The sequence below is a fragment of the Oreochromis niloticus genome, linkage group LG6 (assembly GCF_001858045.2).
Source record: "Oreochromis niloticus isolate F11D_XX linkage group LG6, O_niloticus_UMD_NMBU, whole genome shotgun sequence".
Taxonomy (NCBI): domain Eukaryota; kingdom Metazoa; phylum Chordata; class Actinopteri; order Cichliformes; family Cichlidae; genus Oreochromis; species Oreochromis niloticus.
In genome coordinates, this window is record NC_031971.2 from 15139862 (window position 1) to 15155883 (window position 16022).

At 41.4% G+C, this 16022-nt stretch overlaps 1 protein-coding gene across 8 annotated transcripts in view; it reads left to right on the forward strand.

Annotated features, from left to right (window-relative positions):
- LOC100701197 (LIM and calponin homology domains-containing protein 1) overlaps window positions 1-15665 on the forward strand; it is a 32711-nt gene extending 17046 nt beyond the window's left edge. Inside the window, exons 13-32 of one of the 8 annotated variants that reach the window (XM_013274118.3) lie at window positions 554-811; window positions 1998-2360; window positions 2496-2801; window positions 4797-5156; window positions 5411-5449; window positions 6716-6845; window positions 6924-7081; window positions 7195-7552; window positions 7601-8035; window positions 9484-9807; window positions 10280-10379; window positions 10471-10496; window positions 10704-10817; window positions 10970-11062; window positions 11184-11385; window positions 11561-11660; window positions 12252-12326; window positions 12464-12572; window positions 13897-13999; window positions 14345-15665. In XM_013274118.3, the coding sequence (XP_013129572.1) occupies window positions 554-811; window positions 1998-2360; window positions 2496-2801; window positions 4797-5156; window positions 5411-5449; window positions 6716-6845; window positions 6924-7081; window positions 7195-7552; window positions 7601-8035; window positions 9484-9807; window positions 10280-10379; window positions 10471-10496; window positions 10704-10817; window positions 10970-11062; window positions 11184-11385; window positions 11561-11660; window positions 12252-12326; window positions 12464-12572; window positions 13897-13999; window positions 14345-14370 (3679 nt within the window). In that variant the 3' untranslated portion in view covers window positions 14371-15665. Of the gene's footprint in view, window positions 1-553; window positions 812-1997; window positions 2361-2495; window positions 2802-4796; window positions 5157-5410; window positions 5450-6715; window positions 6846-6923; window positions 7082-7194; window positions 8036-9483; window positions 9808-10279; window positions 10380-10470; window positions 10497-10703; window positions 10818-10969; window positions 11063-11183; window positions 11386-11560; window positions 11661-12251; window positions 12327-12463; window positions 12573-13896; window positions 14000-14344 lie in introns of all 8 variants that reach the window. The other 7 variants (XM_005469829.4, XM_005469830.4, XM_019360067.2 and 4 more) reach the window with 7 other exon arrangements.
- The last annotated feature ends 357 nt before the right edge of the window (window positions 15666-16022 follow it).

A 16022-nucleotide genomic window follows, 5' to 3' on the forward strand; every position in this document is an offset into this window, starting at 1 on the left:
CATCATTGTGCACTTCAGTCCTCTTCAGTCTTCTTTGACAGGCATTGAAATGGAGCAGGGAATTGGCCGGTGTGTATGAGACCGTGTGTGGGACCAAAAAAAGAGGCGACTGTTGGCTGCAAGCACTGCTTGGCTTTGTTTTTCTCCGCCTGTGCTGATGTCATTAGATAGGATAAAGACTTTTTTGTGTTCCCAGAGGAGCAGCAGTGAGCAGAAAATGTGACCACCTAGAATAGATCAAATGCTTAGTGTGTGTGTGTGTGTGTGTGTGTGTGTGTGTGTGTGTGTGTGTGTGTGTGTGTGTGTGTGTGCGGGAACATGAGTGTTTGAGTAATTTGAATATAAAATTCCATGCTTTGTCCTCTTTTGTGCATCCATCCTCACTATCTGACTCAACATTTCCATGTAATCCTTCTTTTGTTTTCACAGTCTCATCCTCTGTCTGTAGTTGCTCATTATTTCTTTTCCCCTTGCTTGTGGTGTTGCTGGTGTTGTGTGTGTGTGTGTGTGTGTTTGTGGCTGTGGGTCTTAATTTGTGAGACTGTATGTACAGTGATCTTAGCCCAGGCCCCGTGTGTCAGGCCTGCCTGGAGAAAAATTATGGAGGTCCCTTCAGCGGATCAGCAAAGGCTGGACGAGGTCACGGCAAAGTTGTGACCTTTGGGGGCGTGACTGAGATCGAGCAGCCAATAGACACAGTCATGTCGAGTGAAGGCGAGGAGACGGAGTTACTTAGACGACTCCTTTCCAAGGCAACCGTAGCCATGCCTACCATTGGCCTGGGCTCCCAGCTTTCAGAGCGGGAACGCAGGTATGGACGAGGCCAAACAGAAGGCAACTTAGTGGTTCAAATGCCAAGTCGCTTGCATTAGTATGGACCACACCAAGGAAGCTTTTGTGCTGCATCACTTGTTGCATTGCTCCTACTTGAATTTGTATAATAGGTAGTTTGAATGGTCTTTGCTGTAATGTCCTGATTTGCTTGTAGTTTTAATGGGCAAGGAAAGCCTACACACTGACACACACATGCATGTAGTAAATACTGCAGCAAACGGAGCTTGATAAATCTGCCGGGCAGCTCATACGTCAGCTGTAGGGGTTTTTCCTGGTTCAGAATGAGCCTTTAATAGAAGACCATGCACACAAGCACTATCACATACATGTAGTAAAGTTCCTGTTGCTTATGAGCATGTGATGAATAGAAATGTGCTTAATTAAATGGAGCCACAAAAACAAAAAATACAAACTGAGTGATTTTCCTTTGGCTCTGACTACATTCTCTCTGAGAGGTTGTCAGAATTTGTTATATGCAGGAAAAACCCTGTCGCAGATTTATCCTTAAATCTGATTTATGAAAGCCAAATGATTTAGTAATTAAGAAAAGTCATGGCCTCACTTCATCAATGAGCAAATTTTGACCAGTTTTGTCAGGGTGTTGACTCAGCGATGTCTCAGCGATGTCTCATCATGTCTCGAACACGTTGAGATGGTCACTTCAAACCCGGAACAAACATTCGCTCACATTCAGGGACTAGAATTTGATGCTCAGCCTATTTTTGTCCCAATTAATTATATTTTTATACAGATATATAATAAAATAGAAAATGAAAATATGAAACACTTCACTTTTAAAGTGTTTTATATTTCATCATCAAGTGAACATCTCTTGATGTTGTGCACTTTTCTGGCCATTAATATCCAAGGGGGAGATTGTCACAATACGTCAACCATGAACATACAAATGTACAAGATGATAATAATAATAATAACTAAAACTCCTCTTGAATATCTTAGTTTTGTACCTTTGTCACGTTTGTGTGCTTTTTTTCCCCCCTAAATCTTGAATGTTGATATTTTCTTTTGTGGTCTGTGCTCTTGCTGCTGTGCTGTTCTGCATGTCGATGCCTGGGCTTTGTGGCCATATCTGGGTCATCTGCAGGTGCACGTGACCTGTTTTTTGCTGCTGTAGTTTGAGCTTTCATGCAATACTCCAACAGCCAGGTAGTTGGAGCTGACCCCAATCAAGCTACCTCTCCCTCTGCTGACCTTCCACCCTGGACCATCAAGGCTGCTCCGACTCCCGCTGAGATTGATGCCCGCCTGGCTCAATATGAGGGGAGAACAGAGGAAGAAGAGGATGAGGAGGAAAAAGAGGGGAGAGTCCCAGATCTTCAGAAAGACGACATGATGGCAAGGAGGACGGGAGTTTTCCATAAACAAAGCACCGCTACAGTGACTTACAACCGCTTCCTGCCTCTGCCTGCCTCCAAACGCTGCACACAGGGGGAGGTAACCACAGACGCTGCTCCGCAGAACAAGAAGAAAGTGCAGGCAGACAGGAGCAAGAAACTGGACGTCAGGTGGGCTGAGCTGTGATCTGGAGTGTGTCTAACAGGGTGCAGATGCAACTAACAAGCTCAGGTGTTGTTTGCATCATAAAAGAGGTCATAAAACTTGGTTTTTAGTTCTTTCAGTTAAAAGACTTTTTGTCACAGAGTGGAGCACCAGCAGCCCATGGAAGCACCTCAACAGCAGGTCGAGACAACAGTGATCCGATCAGCGTCTCAGGGTGAGCGGGAAAACGGTGATAATGAGGATGAGTGTGGCGAAAATGTGCCTGTGCCTGACCCGGGGAAAGATGATATGATGGCTCGAAGGACGGGATCGTTCCAAAAAGCGAGCACAGCTAAAACAAATCAGTTCCTGCCTGTACCCGGATCAGTGAAGTATAACATCAGTCCAGTGTCTGCTATGAAGCAGCTCCACAGCAGACCTAAGCTGACAGAAAAGGAGGGTGAAAGGTATTTAATGAAAAGAAATCGTGGCACTTGTGAACTACTGCAACTAACAAAGAAGTTTTACTGGCAAGGATTAAGGTTTAATGATGTTTACTTTACATCTTCAAGTACTAACATTAGCATGTTTCCTGGGTGAATTACAGTCGATCCCGACTTGCCTGTGTTGTTACTGTGAGTGTTTCTGACTGCCTGCAGCGTGGAGTGTGATGTTCATTCATTCATATGAAAGGATTGGTTGACTTTGATTTGCTGCTGTGGTCGGATTCTCGCAGCTCTGTTTCTCACATGGTTTGGCTCATTTGTGCTTTGGTTGAACTAATGTGGTTGAATGTTTTGTCGTGACATCTAACGTAGGCTTTGTTTGGCGTGACTTTTGTCGTTGTTGTGTAAAGGACTGTTGGCTATGAATCACGGCTGAATCACATAAACGGCTGCTGTTTCAGTCTGAAGTGGTTGAAACTCTTAAAGGTTGGGTCACCCTAATTATGTAAAAAGGTAAACTTGAAAAAGTCTATAAATACTTAATCTGTCTTAGGAAGAGATCTGCCTTTAGGGATGAGAAACACATTTATGCCCAATTATAAAAATTCTATAAAACTGCCAGAAAGCTTTGCATATTTATGTAAACTAGTACTTACCCATGCTGCAGTGCTGTTTAGTATTTTCTTGCTGTTGGCAAACCATTATACGTCATCACTCTGAGAAAGTGTGATTACTTATAGTAATTAGTCCATTTCTGGGTCCCCAGTAATGCTCAGATCCTTCGAGTCCATTGTTAGGTGGTTGCCATGCAACATGATGGCATTATAATTTATCATATATCTTATAATATGTCACGTTCATGTTTTGTGAACATAAATAGAATCTTAATAAAGTGAAGTGATGCAAAAGTATTGTTTTACTTTTTTTCGTGAAAGTAAAACGATGCTTTTTCAACGTGTTACAGGTGCACAAAATGCTTTAAAAATAGCTCATCGTAGCATATTAATAGGTGGCAACATGATTACATCGTATTATATAATATATATAGAAAAACACAATTGTCAAATTTTGTGGATATAAATTAGATGTTGTTGTGTAATTAAAAATAATTTTTTATTTATAAGGAGTTACAGGGGCATAAATGCAACAAATGGGTCATTTTAGCCCGTTGGTAGGTGGTTGCTAGGCCACAAGATGATATAACATGTAGTAGCAAGATTTACCTGTGTGCCATGTTCAATATCCAGTTAAATTATCATCACTACAAATAATTCAAAATATATTGGTCTGGTAGTCTGGTTGTTTTTTTGATAATCACATTTGTATCATTGTACAATTTCCAATAAAGAAAGATGCTTTTAGGTGTTCCTTAGGGGGTCTCAACAGCAGGTGGCTCCGCATATTTGATCTGGCAGATTTTTACACCAATGACGTAATGCCTTTCTGAACACAACCCCAAAGGGATTTGTCTTCCAGAATGAAACCAGGGATCTTTTTCTTCTTAGGTTAATATGTAAACTAAGCCACATCATTATGGAGCCACTATAATCTGCTCAGTTCAGTTTTTCAACTGCAGAGAACTGCAACAATCCTCTATAAGCAAGCACTTGGCAACCGTATGAAGGAAGAACACCCCTTTAACAGCCAGAGACTTGGTAGCTACTACAGAGAGCATCCAGTGTAATACAGTGTGACTTTAGAATGAATCAGTGAGCTGTTTTAGTTAGTTCATCGCCCCCTGATGAAACAGTCTAAAAACTCACACTCCACCTTCTTGGTTCAACAGCAAAGTTGAACTTACAGTACATCAGATGAAAAGTTGACGAGAAAAGCATTTATTGTAGTTTGGGTGACCCGACTCTTTAAGCACCGTCTAACCATCCCCGCTCAGTGACTCATAGCAGGCTGTAACAGACCCAGAGTGGATCAGCTTTAGTCTTCAGTGATGCAGTTTTGATTTCCCCTATAAGCGTATTTTCTGTTAATCTTGGCCTTGTCACCGGGTTGCTGTTCCAGCAGCATTGTTGCTGTGGCAGCAGAGCCACAGGCCCTGCCCTCCAAAGCTCCAACCAGTCCCACCTTTGCAGTGCTGAGAGAGAGGCGTGAGGAAAAGGAGGAAAAGCAAGAAAGCGGAGGTGCGATGGTCCCTAATACCTCTGCCACAGTTATTGCCGAGCCCCTCTTTTCTCCTTCACTCACGCCTGCACCCAGTCCTGCTCCTGCACAGGTCTGTAGTGTGAAGTCAGGGCTGGAAAAGCAGAAAGTGGAGGAGAGAGTTGAGGAAACAGCTGAGGTGGAGGAGAGAAAGAAGGATGTGAATGTGAAGCCTCGAAAGAAACCCTTCTGGCTGGAGGATGACGAGCTTCCTCCAATGATGTGAGATAACTGTTAAGCTTTTTGTGCATGTGTTATCACTCCCCCTCCCAGATTTGATGAATGGGATCATTGCTCTGTTTTTCTAGCAGGTTTTATTTGTTATTATTTTGTTCAGATGTGCAAAGCAAAACATTTCCCTCTGTTAGCGATTCCACATGTTAAATGAAAAGTATTGTGTGCATTTAGGGCGCCTGCAAACCCCTCTCTTACCCATACCCTCACCTGCTCTTTCCTCTCATTTACTTGCGTTTTAGGATGAGCCGACGTGTTGCTTTTATGTCTGAGGACACCGAGTAAGTGTTTATCTGTGAATCTGGATGAGCACCTGCATGATAACAATATGGACACACTATACATGCCATAATTCATGAGTAGAATCCAAAAATATGCTCACAATAATGTGCTTTGATACATTATAATTCATCAATATCGTCAGGCTTTTTGTTTCCATTGATTGCTTTTACATATGAAACTACACATCAACATAGACTCCTTCATCAGATTGTACCACATTGCAAAGTTGAATGACTGTGTTTCTTATCTTATGTTCATAGACTGTATATAAAAGATGGACACAGCAACTGTGCCACACTCACTGGTTAGTATGGTTAGTTAGTAAGTCACATATGCTTGTAGATGAGCATTTTTGCCAACCACTATCTTGATGTTTCAAAACTGTACTCAACGAGGAAGAAGTGGATCTGACTTCGCAGTCTACCGAGGAGCATAATGCACTTGAAACCAGGAAGTGAGCCCATAAATTCATCAGGAAAGGTCATGAAGAAACGAAGCACAGCCGTTTTCTATTTTACCGTGTACCACTGGAAGTCTTTTTCCATCCACAGCAGTTGCCCCCTGCTGGTGTTAACAGGAGTGCAGGTTTTAAGCCTAGAAGCTATGTCCATCTTTTATATACAGTCTGTGGTTGTGTTTGCTCAGTTTATTAGCTGCTTTATGATTAGTTTGCAGACGCAGTAATATGTCTTTGTTAGTGTTACTGTGTTGAGATACGGGCAACACATACACAACTAATATACAGAAAGATTGATTTTACTATATTTTTCCTATCATGCTGTATCTGTTTTGTTTCATGTATAAATAATATATTCATCATTAAACCAAAAGAAACCAGATCCAGACTTTAAAAAGAAAGGTTGTTAACTTGTGAGCAATATTTTTAAGCAACCATTTATTTCTAACTTCTATCAAAGTAGCAAAGAAAATTAAGGAGTGCAGTTTGTATTCTTAGTGGACAGTTATTGGTTGTGCATGTCTTTCTCCGTGTTTGTGTATATTTATAGAAAAAAATTGCAGTTGCATTTATTTTCAAGACTTTTTTTCCTGGTTTTGCTGCTTTTTTTATCATGGACTATGTGGTGTTTTAGACTAGTGCTTGGGTGTTATTTTAGGCTCTATGTTATACACACGCTGATGTCACTAAATGCAAATAACAGGTTAAATTTCCTGGAGGGGTTTTCCAGAGCCAAATCAGGCAAAGTGATTAACTATGGTGTTTTAGGGATTTATCTAAAGTAACACTATAGCTTTCGTTTTTCTAGGAGTGTGAGTATGGGTGACATGCTTAACGACGAGGAGGTGGGACACTTACCGTCGCTGAGCCAATCGCGACATGAACACATGCACGAGCAGTACAACAACTTTCTGGAGGATGAGGACCACTGGCAAGATGTGAGTGATGTGAGGAAGCATTTAGGGTGCACTGGGAAAAAATAAGAACCACATATTAATGATGTGAACTTGTGACAGGACCTGGCTCGCTGGAAGAATCGCCGCCGCAGCGCGTCACAGGATCTAATCAGAAAGGAGGAGGAGAGGAAGAGAATAGAAAAGAGGATGAAGGGGGAGGGACGTGACGGCAATAAGAGGAAGAGCATTAAGACTTATAAAGAGATAGTGGAGGAGAAGTAAGGATTATACAGAGACCATTTTTCTTGCCTTCCTTACTAACATACTTTATTTAGTATCGTGACAGTATTTCTACCTTTGCACAAATGTTTTGTGTTGCTGCTCTTTTTAGGGAGCGCAGAGAGGCAGAGCTGTGTGAAGCCTACAGAAACGCAGCGACTCCAGAAGTGGCAGCCTTGGTTTTGCAGCGCTACGCTCTCCGCTTCACCATCAGTGATGCAGTACTGGACAGCCTAAAACTACCCAGATCCACCTCAACACCCAAAACCGAACTAAATGAGCTGGACAAAGAGCAGAAGCCAGAATCACCTGTTAATAATGCTGAGATGTCAGAGCCTCTGCGCCAACCAGAATCACCTGTTAATAACGCTGAGATGTCAGAGCCTCTGCATCAACCAGAATCACCTGTTAATAACTCTGAGATGTCAGAGCCTCTGCGTCAACCAGAATCACCTGTTAATAACGCTGAGATATCAGAGCCTCTGCGTCAACCAGAATCACCTGTTAATAACGCTGAGATGTCAGAGCCTCTGCGTCAACCAGAATCACATGTAGTTACAAATCAGGAGCACATGAAACCTGAAGAGATAGAGACAAACACAGCAGATCAGCAAGAGAAATCAGCCACCAGCCCTCTAACACCAAACAGTCCAACCAGTCCTCTGTCCACAGTCACAGACTCACAGAGTGTGTCACCTCAGTCTCTGGAGTTTAATGAACCCCAGACCCAACTGATGGAGTCTCCGACTGCGCAACAGGCTGCCATCACAGGAGATCCACAGCCTCAGACAAAACACACTTCACCTCAGAGTGTGCAAGGGCAGCCTCACCCCACACAGCCGGCAAACGCTCTCCCCTCCCCACCATCTGTGTCCTCCAGGCCCATCCCCCTGCTAGCAGCCAAACCCTACTGCCAGCCTGGGGCCGCTCTCCCTGGGCACAAACCTATCAAGGTAATGACTCACAACAATCAGGATTGTCTGATAGCTGGTGCCCGTGTTGTTTGTAGCTTTTAATGTTTTTAAAGTTTTATTGTTTTCCTCTTACTCATCAAAACCTTTTGTAATACTCATGAAAATAATATAACATCTCAGCTTCTCACTGGAGAAGAACTTTTAGAATAATCATTAATTAATTAATTTTAACCTTAATTTTCTGAAAATATGGACAACTTTTTTATTAGTATTATTTTTTTGAAGTATTCATTATGAAGATTTTAACACTAATGAAAATTTTAAATCGTGTGTAAAATGTATTATAGAAAATGTATTTTCCCATCCATATAGTCTAGGTAAAAACAACGCTAAAATATCTCTGTAGTCCTGACGTTTGTTTACATGTAAATAACACTAAATTGTTCCATTAATAATTAAAGCCTTCGCATGGCTAAATGGTTAATGCTTAGATTAGACATTGCAATGCAAGTGTAAGCAAATATCAGCATCGGTAAGAATGAAAACAAAAGTGGACCCAGCAGCAGACATGGGAAGCAAAATGTGAAAACTAAAGCTGAGCTTTATACATTTTTTATTAAGTAAGAGAAGGTGAACCGAAAAATGTACAAGCCCCCCAAAATAATTGAAAGGTAGGAAAAGGGAATGGAGGCAGCAACGAGTCAAGTAACAGACTACAGAGACAAACAGGTGAACAGAGGGAAATGACAAACAGGAGGGACACAGGTGTGGGCAGAAAGCAGGCAGAAACAACATGTGAAAACAGGAGGTAAACACAAGAGACACATAACAAAAAACAAGTAGATGAAAGCGTGCACGCATAGACATGGCTGAGGGAGGCAAAGGCAGGAGAACACTGAGGAGACGTCAATAAAAGAAGCAAGACAAGGACCAAAAGCATGATAGACGCAAGAATCAAAAACTTCACAAGCAGCAGAACAGAATTGATTAAAAAAAACCCAGAAACAAATCTCAATAATATTAAACAATAATCCAAAACTGAGAAACAACACAAAAGCCCCAACAGTTTCAACAACTGTATGACTTTTCCTGTCATACAATAATTGGAGTCTTGTGTATAAACAGATAATTATAAGCAGCAATTTTTTATTATTAACGAATAATGTGTCTTGATTAACACACTAGCCCTTACATATGCTTTTAACTACATTAGCAGTTTTATAAACCATTTATTAAACCCTGCAGCACCAAATGTGTCATATTCAATACATGGGTTTTTGAGCCTTGTAAATCAAAAGTTGCAAAAATGATACAAACTGAAACTTGTCAGAAGGTTCAATAAGCACTCCAGTTTAAAAAAATTGAACTTTCTGACAGTTGATTAACATGGTTTAGGCTTTACAGGGTTAAAGTTTGTACAGTTTTAGTAAATGCTAAATAGGTTGGCTATAGTTATTTATGGCCTCTGTCTGCTTTCCTCTCACAAGGATGGGTTGGTACGAGTGAATGGGGAGGCGACGGAGGAGCTAACTGTTTCCACTCCACCTACCTCCCCTCAGCACTCACCACAGGAGACCAAAGATGTTTCCTCCAAAGAGGCGGAGAAAGATGCTCCACCTGTGGAGGCTGTTAAAAGTGCAGAGACTGCAGAGCAGCAGCCCTCGGAGACAGAGAAGTCAACGCCGTCTTCAGGCTCTGCCATCAGCTCCCTGATCGAAGGTCGAAACTGTATCATCACAACAACTATTGTGACAGAGCTCACGCAGAAGGTTGTGGAGCCGCTTCTTACAGACACCCAAAACGATGGAGAGGTAATGCTACAAGTGACATGTTAAAAGATGCTTCCTATTTGTCCCATTTAGCAAAAATACCATACAATAGAGTGCGTTTAGTTTCATTCTGCTACAGAGTCATTTTTTTCCAGTGATGGATCTTGCATGTAAAGCAAAAGTATAGTTTAAAAAAGCTCATATTATTGAACAATTACATTAATGTAAAATAGCAGCTGCATAGGGTGTAAAGAGAAAATTCATCAGAGTAGTCTTGAGCAATATTTCTGTACGGTTTCTGAAGGTCTTTTAAAAGATTTTATTGGTCATTATTGAAAGTTGAGGAAGGGGTTGCAAAAGGCCCAGTATGAGAGAAATAAGTATTTAGAGCTATGAATCATGCAAAGCCACTCCAGCAGATTTAATTTAGTTTTCATTCATTGTTTTTCTTGACATTTTATTACCACTGGATATTTTATAAATATAGTTGAATATTCACCCCACATATTCACAGGTTGAGACCACTGGCTTGTTTGAGAAACCAGAGGACGAAAAAAATACTCAACCATCTTCCACACCCAGCAGCATGGAAGAATATTCTCCCACCGTCTCGGGTAAAACTGCATTTCAAACAAATCCTTCACAGCATAGCCATCCCGTTTCATTTCTCTAATATATTCTGCTTGCGTCTGTCTCGTTCCACAGAAGGACTTGAGGAGAGCAGTGTGACCGTGAGTATCTCTGAGCGGCTCCAGCTCCTCCTTTCTGTTTCTCCTTCATTCTTTAATATGATCCTGTCCTGACCCTTCGTCTCCAGTGGTCACTGTAGTCGCTGTAGTCACGCTGTAGTCAGACTTGTCCTCTCACCTTTCCTCTCTTTCTGTCCTTTTGGTGGGTATACATGTGTGTGTCTGTGGTTGTTGGTCGGGTCTGGGTAGATTGAGACCCCCATGTTGAACTTGGCTAAACGTGTTAATCACTGGGTCTGGGACCCCAATGAGGAGCGTAAGCGCTTGGAAAGGTGGCAACAGGAGCAGGAGCGCCTCCTAAAGGTACTGCAGTGTAATGATGTGTATGTGCACGAATGCCTTGCAGAAAACAGACTGCACGCGATGTAATGGACACGTCTGTAAATGTTGTGTGTGTGTGTCACGCGTGTGTTTTTTGAGCATTCAGAAACTAACATGAACGTGTTTCACTTCAGGAGCAATACCAGCGAGAACAAGAGAAGCTGATGAAGGAATGGGAGAAAGCACAGCTCGAGGTGGAAGAGGAGGAGAGGAAGCACAATGAAGAGGTGCAAACATTCAGACAGACTCACTTTAAGCTAAAAAAAAAAAAACTATGTGTGCTGGTTCTGCACGTCCTATTTTTCATCTTTGATTTTTCATTTTCTCTTGATTTTTTTCTTCTTCCAGGAAAGACGCATTCTAGAGGAGACCGTCACACCCCTCAATCCTACCGGCCTGTTAAACCAGGTGTCAGGACAGACAGCGGCAACCTCACCTGGTCCAGAAAACGACAACACAACGGGAAAAAATGTTCCTCTGCAGCACAATGGCCAAAAAATCTCTACAGGGAATGAAGATCAGCATGCATCAAAGCTGCATTTCTTCCAGGGTGAGTATGAAGTACTTACATTTCTGGACATAACCGACGAAGCGTGCAGAGGGAAAACACAAACATCTGAAGAAGTTGGATCAAAGAAGCTTTAGCCTCCAAAGGACAAAGTTTATAATGAGAACAGTTTAAGCATTCTTTAGAATTTATCATACTATGTTATTCATTTTTATAGATTCTGGGGCTGATGTTGAACCTTCCAAGAAACAGGAATTGTGGAAAACAGCTTCTCTCGACCGCAATACTCAGCTGAACCAGGGACAGGTTGTTAAAAGGTACACCAGGTGGCTGTATATGCATGTATCTACACCCTTGTGTTATTTTAGTTACAGTTGTTTTACTTATTGGATTGAATTCTGGGCAGCAGCAGTTAGCACTTTCGCTCTCTCCAGGTAGCAGCCCTGTGATAAAATAGCAACCTCTCCTGATCTCACCCCATGCCAGCTGAGATAGGCTGACCCTGAACTGGATAAGGGGGATTAGAAAATGGATGTTACAGTTTTAAGAACAAACAGCTAGAACTATTACATGACTGTGTTTTATTTTAGTTATAGTAAGCAAACACTTTGAACAGTGGATCCTGGGTTAGAGATTCAGAGATAACTTCATAAATCATAAAATATAATACAATGTAGGTTAAAATGCACTGAACATAAAAAACACCCAATTATAAACCTATACATACATGTCTGGTGTTAATATTCAATTGTCAGAAGCTTTAAGTTGTTTCTTTTGTTTGTTTGTTTGTTTGTTTGTTTGTTTGTTTGTTTTGGGGGGGGGGGGGGGGGTTGCAATGAAATGTGTTTGCTAGCATGGCACATATCTTTCAGCTGTGTATGTGAATATTTTTCTTTTTTTAACCTCAGATCTGGATCTCATGATGTTGTTACAAGTCAACAACAGTCCTCCTCTCCAAAGCCTCAGCCTCCTTCACCCAGCAGGTGATGATGCTAGCACACATATGCACCAATAAATACCTGAAATATTACCACAGATCAGCGGATTAAAGATCCATTAATGTGGGGAAAGCAGAGTTTGTATCTGACTAACTGTTCCCCTGCTCTCTTTCTCTGTGTAGGTGTGTTAGTGGAAAGAGACTGTGCACTGGTTGTTCTCAGCCTCTGGGAAAAGGCGCTGCTATGATCATAGATACGCTGGGACTGTTTTTCCACATACACTGTTTCAAGGTTAGCACGCTCATGCAGAATAATTAGATGATTTTATTTTTCCTCCATATCGAAGCAGATACGCAGAGATCACCTGAGCATATCTACACTCACCAGCCACTTTATTAGGTACACCTGTTCACCTGCTTCTAAAAACAAATGCCTATTCACCCAGTCACATGGCAGCAGCTCAGTGTAAACATGGTCAAGATGGCCTGCTTATGTTCAAAGTGAGCATCAGAATGTGGAAGAATGTGGTTTAAGTGACTTTGAAGGTGGCCTGGTAGCCAACACTAACTCAAATAACCACTTGTTACAACCAAAGTATGAAAAAGAGCATGTCTGAAAGCACAACATGTCTGATTGGAAGCAAAAGACCACCCAGAGCCACTCCTGTCAGCTAAGAAACCTTAGACACAATTTGCTCTTTTAGTCATAATTGGACATTAGAAAACTGGAAAAACGTTTCCTGGTTTTATGAGTCTCGATATCTGCTGCAACATTAAGATAGTAAGGTCAGAATCTAGTGTGAACAACATGAAAGCATGGATCTATCCTGCTGGGTTGTGTAGTGATGCGGGGGATATTTTCTTGGCACACTTTAAGCCCCTTAGTGCCAACAGCATCATTTCAACATCACAAACTATCTGAATATTGTTGCTCAGTATTGTTGCTGACTATGTTCATCTCTTTATGACCACAGTGTACCAGTCTTTAATGACTAGAGTAACACACCATATCCCAAAGCTGAAATAACCTCAAACTGAGCATCATCTCATCTGCACTGCCTACCTGACAATTATTGCTGACCATCTCCATTCTTTTATGGCCACAGTGTACCCATCTTCTTTTGGCTACTTCCAGCAGGATCACACACCGAATCACAAAGCTCAAATACTCTCAAACTGGTCATTTAACACAACACTGTACTCAAGTGGCCTCCACAGTCACCAGATCTCAATACAACAGAGCACCTTGCCAAAGTGGTGGGACATTTTCAAAGAGAGAAATATTTGCAAAATTTGTACAGCTGAAAAATCTGCAGCAACTGTGTGATACTCTGATGAATGTTTCCAGCACCTCGTTGAGTCTATGACAATTGATGGCTTAAGAAGCAGTTCTGAAAGGAAAAATAAGGGGTGGGCAAGGGGGTCCAATCCGTTAGGTATACATAATAAAGTGGTTGAGTTTCTATCACAATAATATCTAAGGAAGAGAACACATAAAAAATGATACACAACAGGAGTAAAAATCATTGTCATCTTTAGAGTTTTTAACATGAATCTATATTTTCTAAGACAGTCCTGTGTGTACATGATGTTAATGGCTGTATTTCCAAACGCAGTGTGGACTGTGTGGTGTACAGCTTGGTGACGCCTCTGCAGGGACTGACGTACGGATTCGTAAGGGAATGCTGAGCTGCCACGAGTGCTACATTGCATCTCGGGGTGAGAAGACATGCACACCCACACAAAGCAGCACAGACGGACTGCATCCTGTCCTCCACACAGATGGCATACAAAACACATACCTAGCCTGTGTGATGTCACCTGTTGGTTTGTGGGCTCCATTTTGACTTCAGCTTTTTGACTGCTAACATCTTTTTTTGTTTATCGGATTTTTGTAATGTCTGTAGGGGTTTGAGTAGCTTCTGTAGTATGAGTATATACAGATAGCAGTGAAAAAAAAGACATTGTTTCTGTCTTTATTTCACATACCAAACATTTTAGATAGTACAAACCTTTTCAGTGTAAACTTATTATATGACTATAAATGTCTATTTCTGTTTGCAGGCCGAGGTCAGCCCACCACACTATGATGACCACTGTTTTGGACCTGGACCCTCAGTGACTGGGTGGAGAACTCTTCTAAAACCCTGAATCACACTGAAACAGTCTTGACGCTACAAGTCAACATCTTTTTTCCTCCTTGAATGCACAACAGCTCACGTGGATGTTCACAACGAGGAGTCTGAATCCACGTGGGTCAAAAGTCTCAACTACATGGACTTGCAGGACTATCGCTATACTTCTTAACCGTACACGTGTATACACTTGTTTTTAGTATGTGTAGCATGGATGTAATCAAAAAACCAGTTTGCTTAGGCGTTTGCACATCCATACAAGACACTCAATAGGGATCTTACGCCAAGAGCTGAACACTACTGTCTGTAACACATCGGCCTCCCAAATCTTGACTCATTAACTCCTGCTTCTGCACTGATCATGTGACTCCACTCTCTTGAGTGTGATGCAAAAGGGGTTCAGGTTGGATAACCTGAAGTAGCTTGACCATTATAATGCCTTATTCATACCTTCTCCTTTATTTTTGGGTTTTGTGTTTACAGTTTTGCATGGATAAAAGTAACATATATATATAAGTTTTTGTGAGTATTGCTCAGACGGATAGTGAGTTGTTATTTTCTTACCTATCCTTGTGTTTGTCGTACATCATTCTGATGATTTTGTTTTTGCTTTTTCTCTATAAGTCATTTTACAGGAATGAGAATGCATGTTGTTAAGTAATAATACTTGTTCTTTGAATTTTAAATATTTTCCCTTTAGGATGTTTTAGCCATTGTTTCTTCTCACAGACTGCACCTGAATCAGTGCCTTATGTAATGAATGCGAAGGCGAGTGGAGTGTGCAGGAGTATTTCACACTCGCACAGACCTAAGGGTCTTGGCACATAGTGTGTGTGTGTGTGTGTGTGTGTGTGTGTGTGTGTGTGTGTGGATATGAATGCAGTGTGTGATTTGACTTAAAGCACAGTTCCATACCAGCAAAAAAGAAATGTTAAATGGATCAGCCTCTCCTAATCACCTGCTGTCCTCTTCCATCGTCTCCAGTGAACTAAACCAATGACATAATGTTACTTGCTGCTTCCCTGTTTTAATATCTTCTTAAGGTAATCCACAGTGTCCTAAAATCTCTCCTCGTTTGCCTCTGTATCACAAGCGTTGCCTCCCCAGAGAATAATCTGAACTGTTCTATCCTCTCTTGTCTCGCCTCAATCTGGAAACCTGACAGCTTCTTCATCTCTCAGAGGAATAGAGCACAGTTCATTGTCTTTTATAGTAACTGTATGTTTATCAATAAAATGTTTTAAATGGGATGCGATCTGTTTCTTTATTTGGGTTTACTTTCACGCTAAGATCAACATAAACGATTTTGATTATGAGCTGTAATGCTATAGCCATGCAAAGTACGCTTACTACGGGCTTCGACACTGTTGAACGACGGTATGTGCTCCCTTCGAAACCACAAGGCTCTGTGATCTCAGCGTTGTTTTAGCAAATAATAGTTTTGTTTCGCGATATCGCGGGAAAACTACTTTACCCAGAAGCCTACATTCCAGCGAGGCCTCTGATTGGGGGAGTTCGCTGTTACCATGGAAATGTTTACATCTTTCAGGAAGGTCGTATTATATTTTATTACACACAAACAAATAGAAAAAAAAAAACAAACAAAC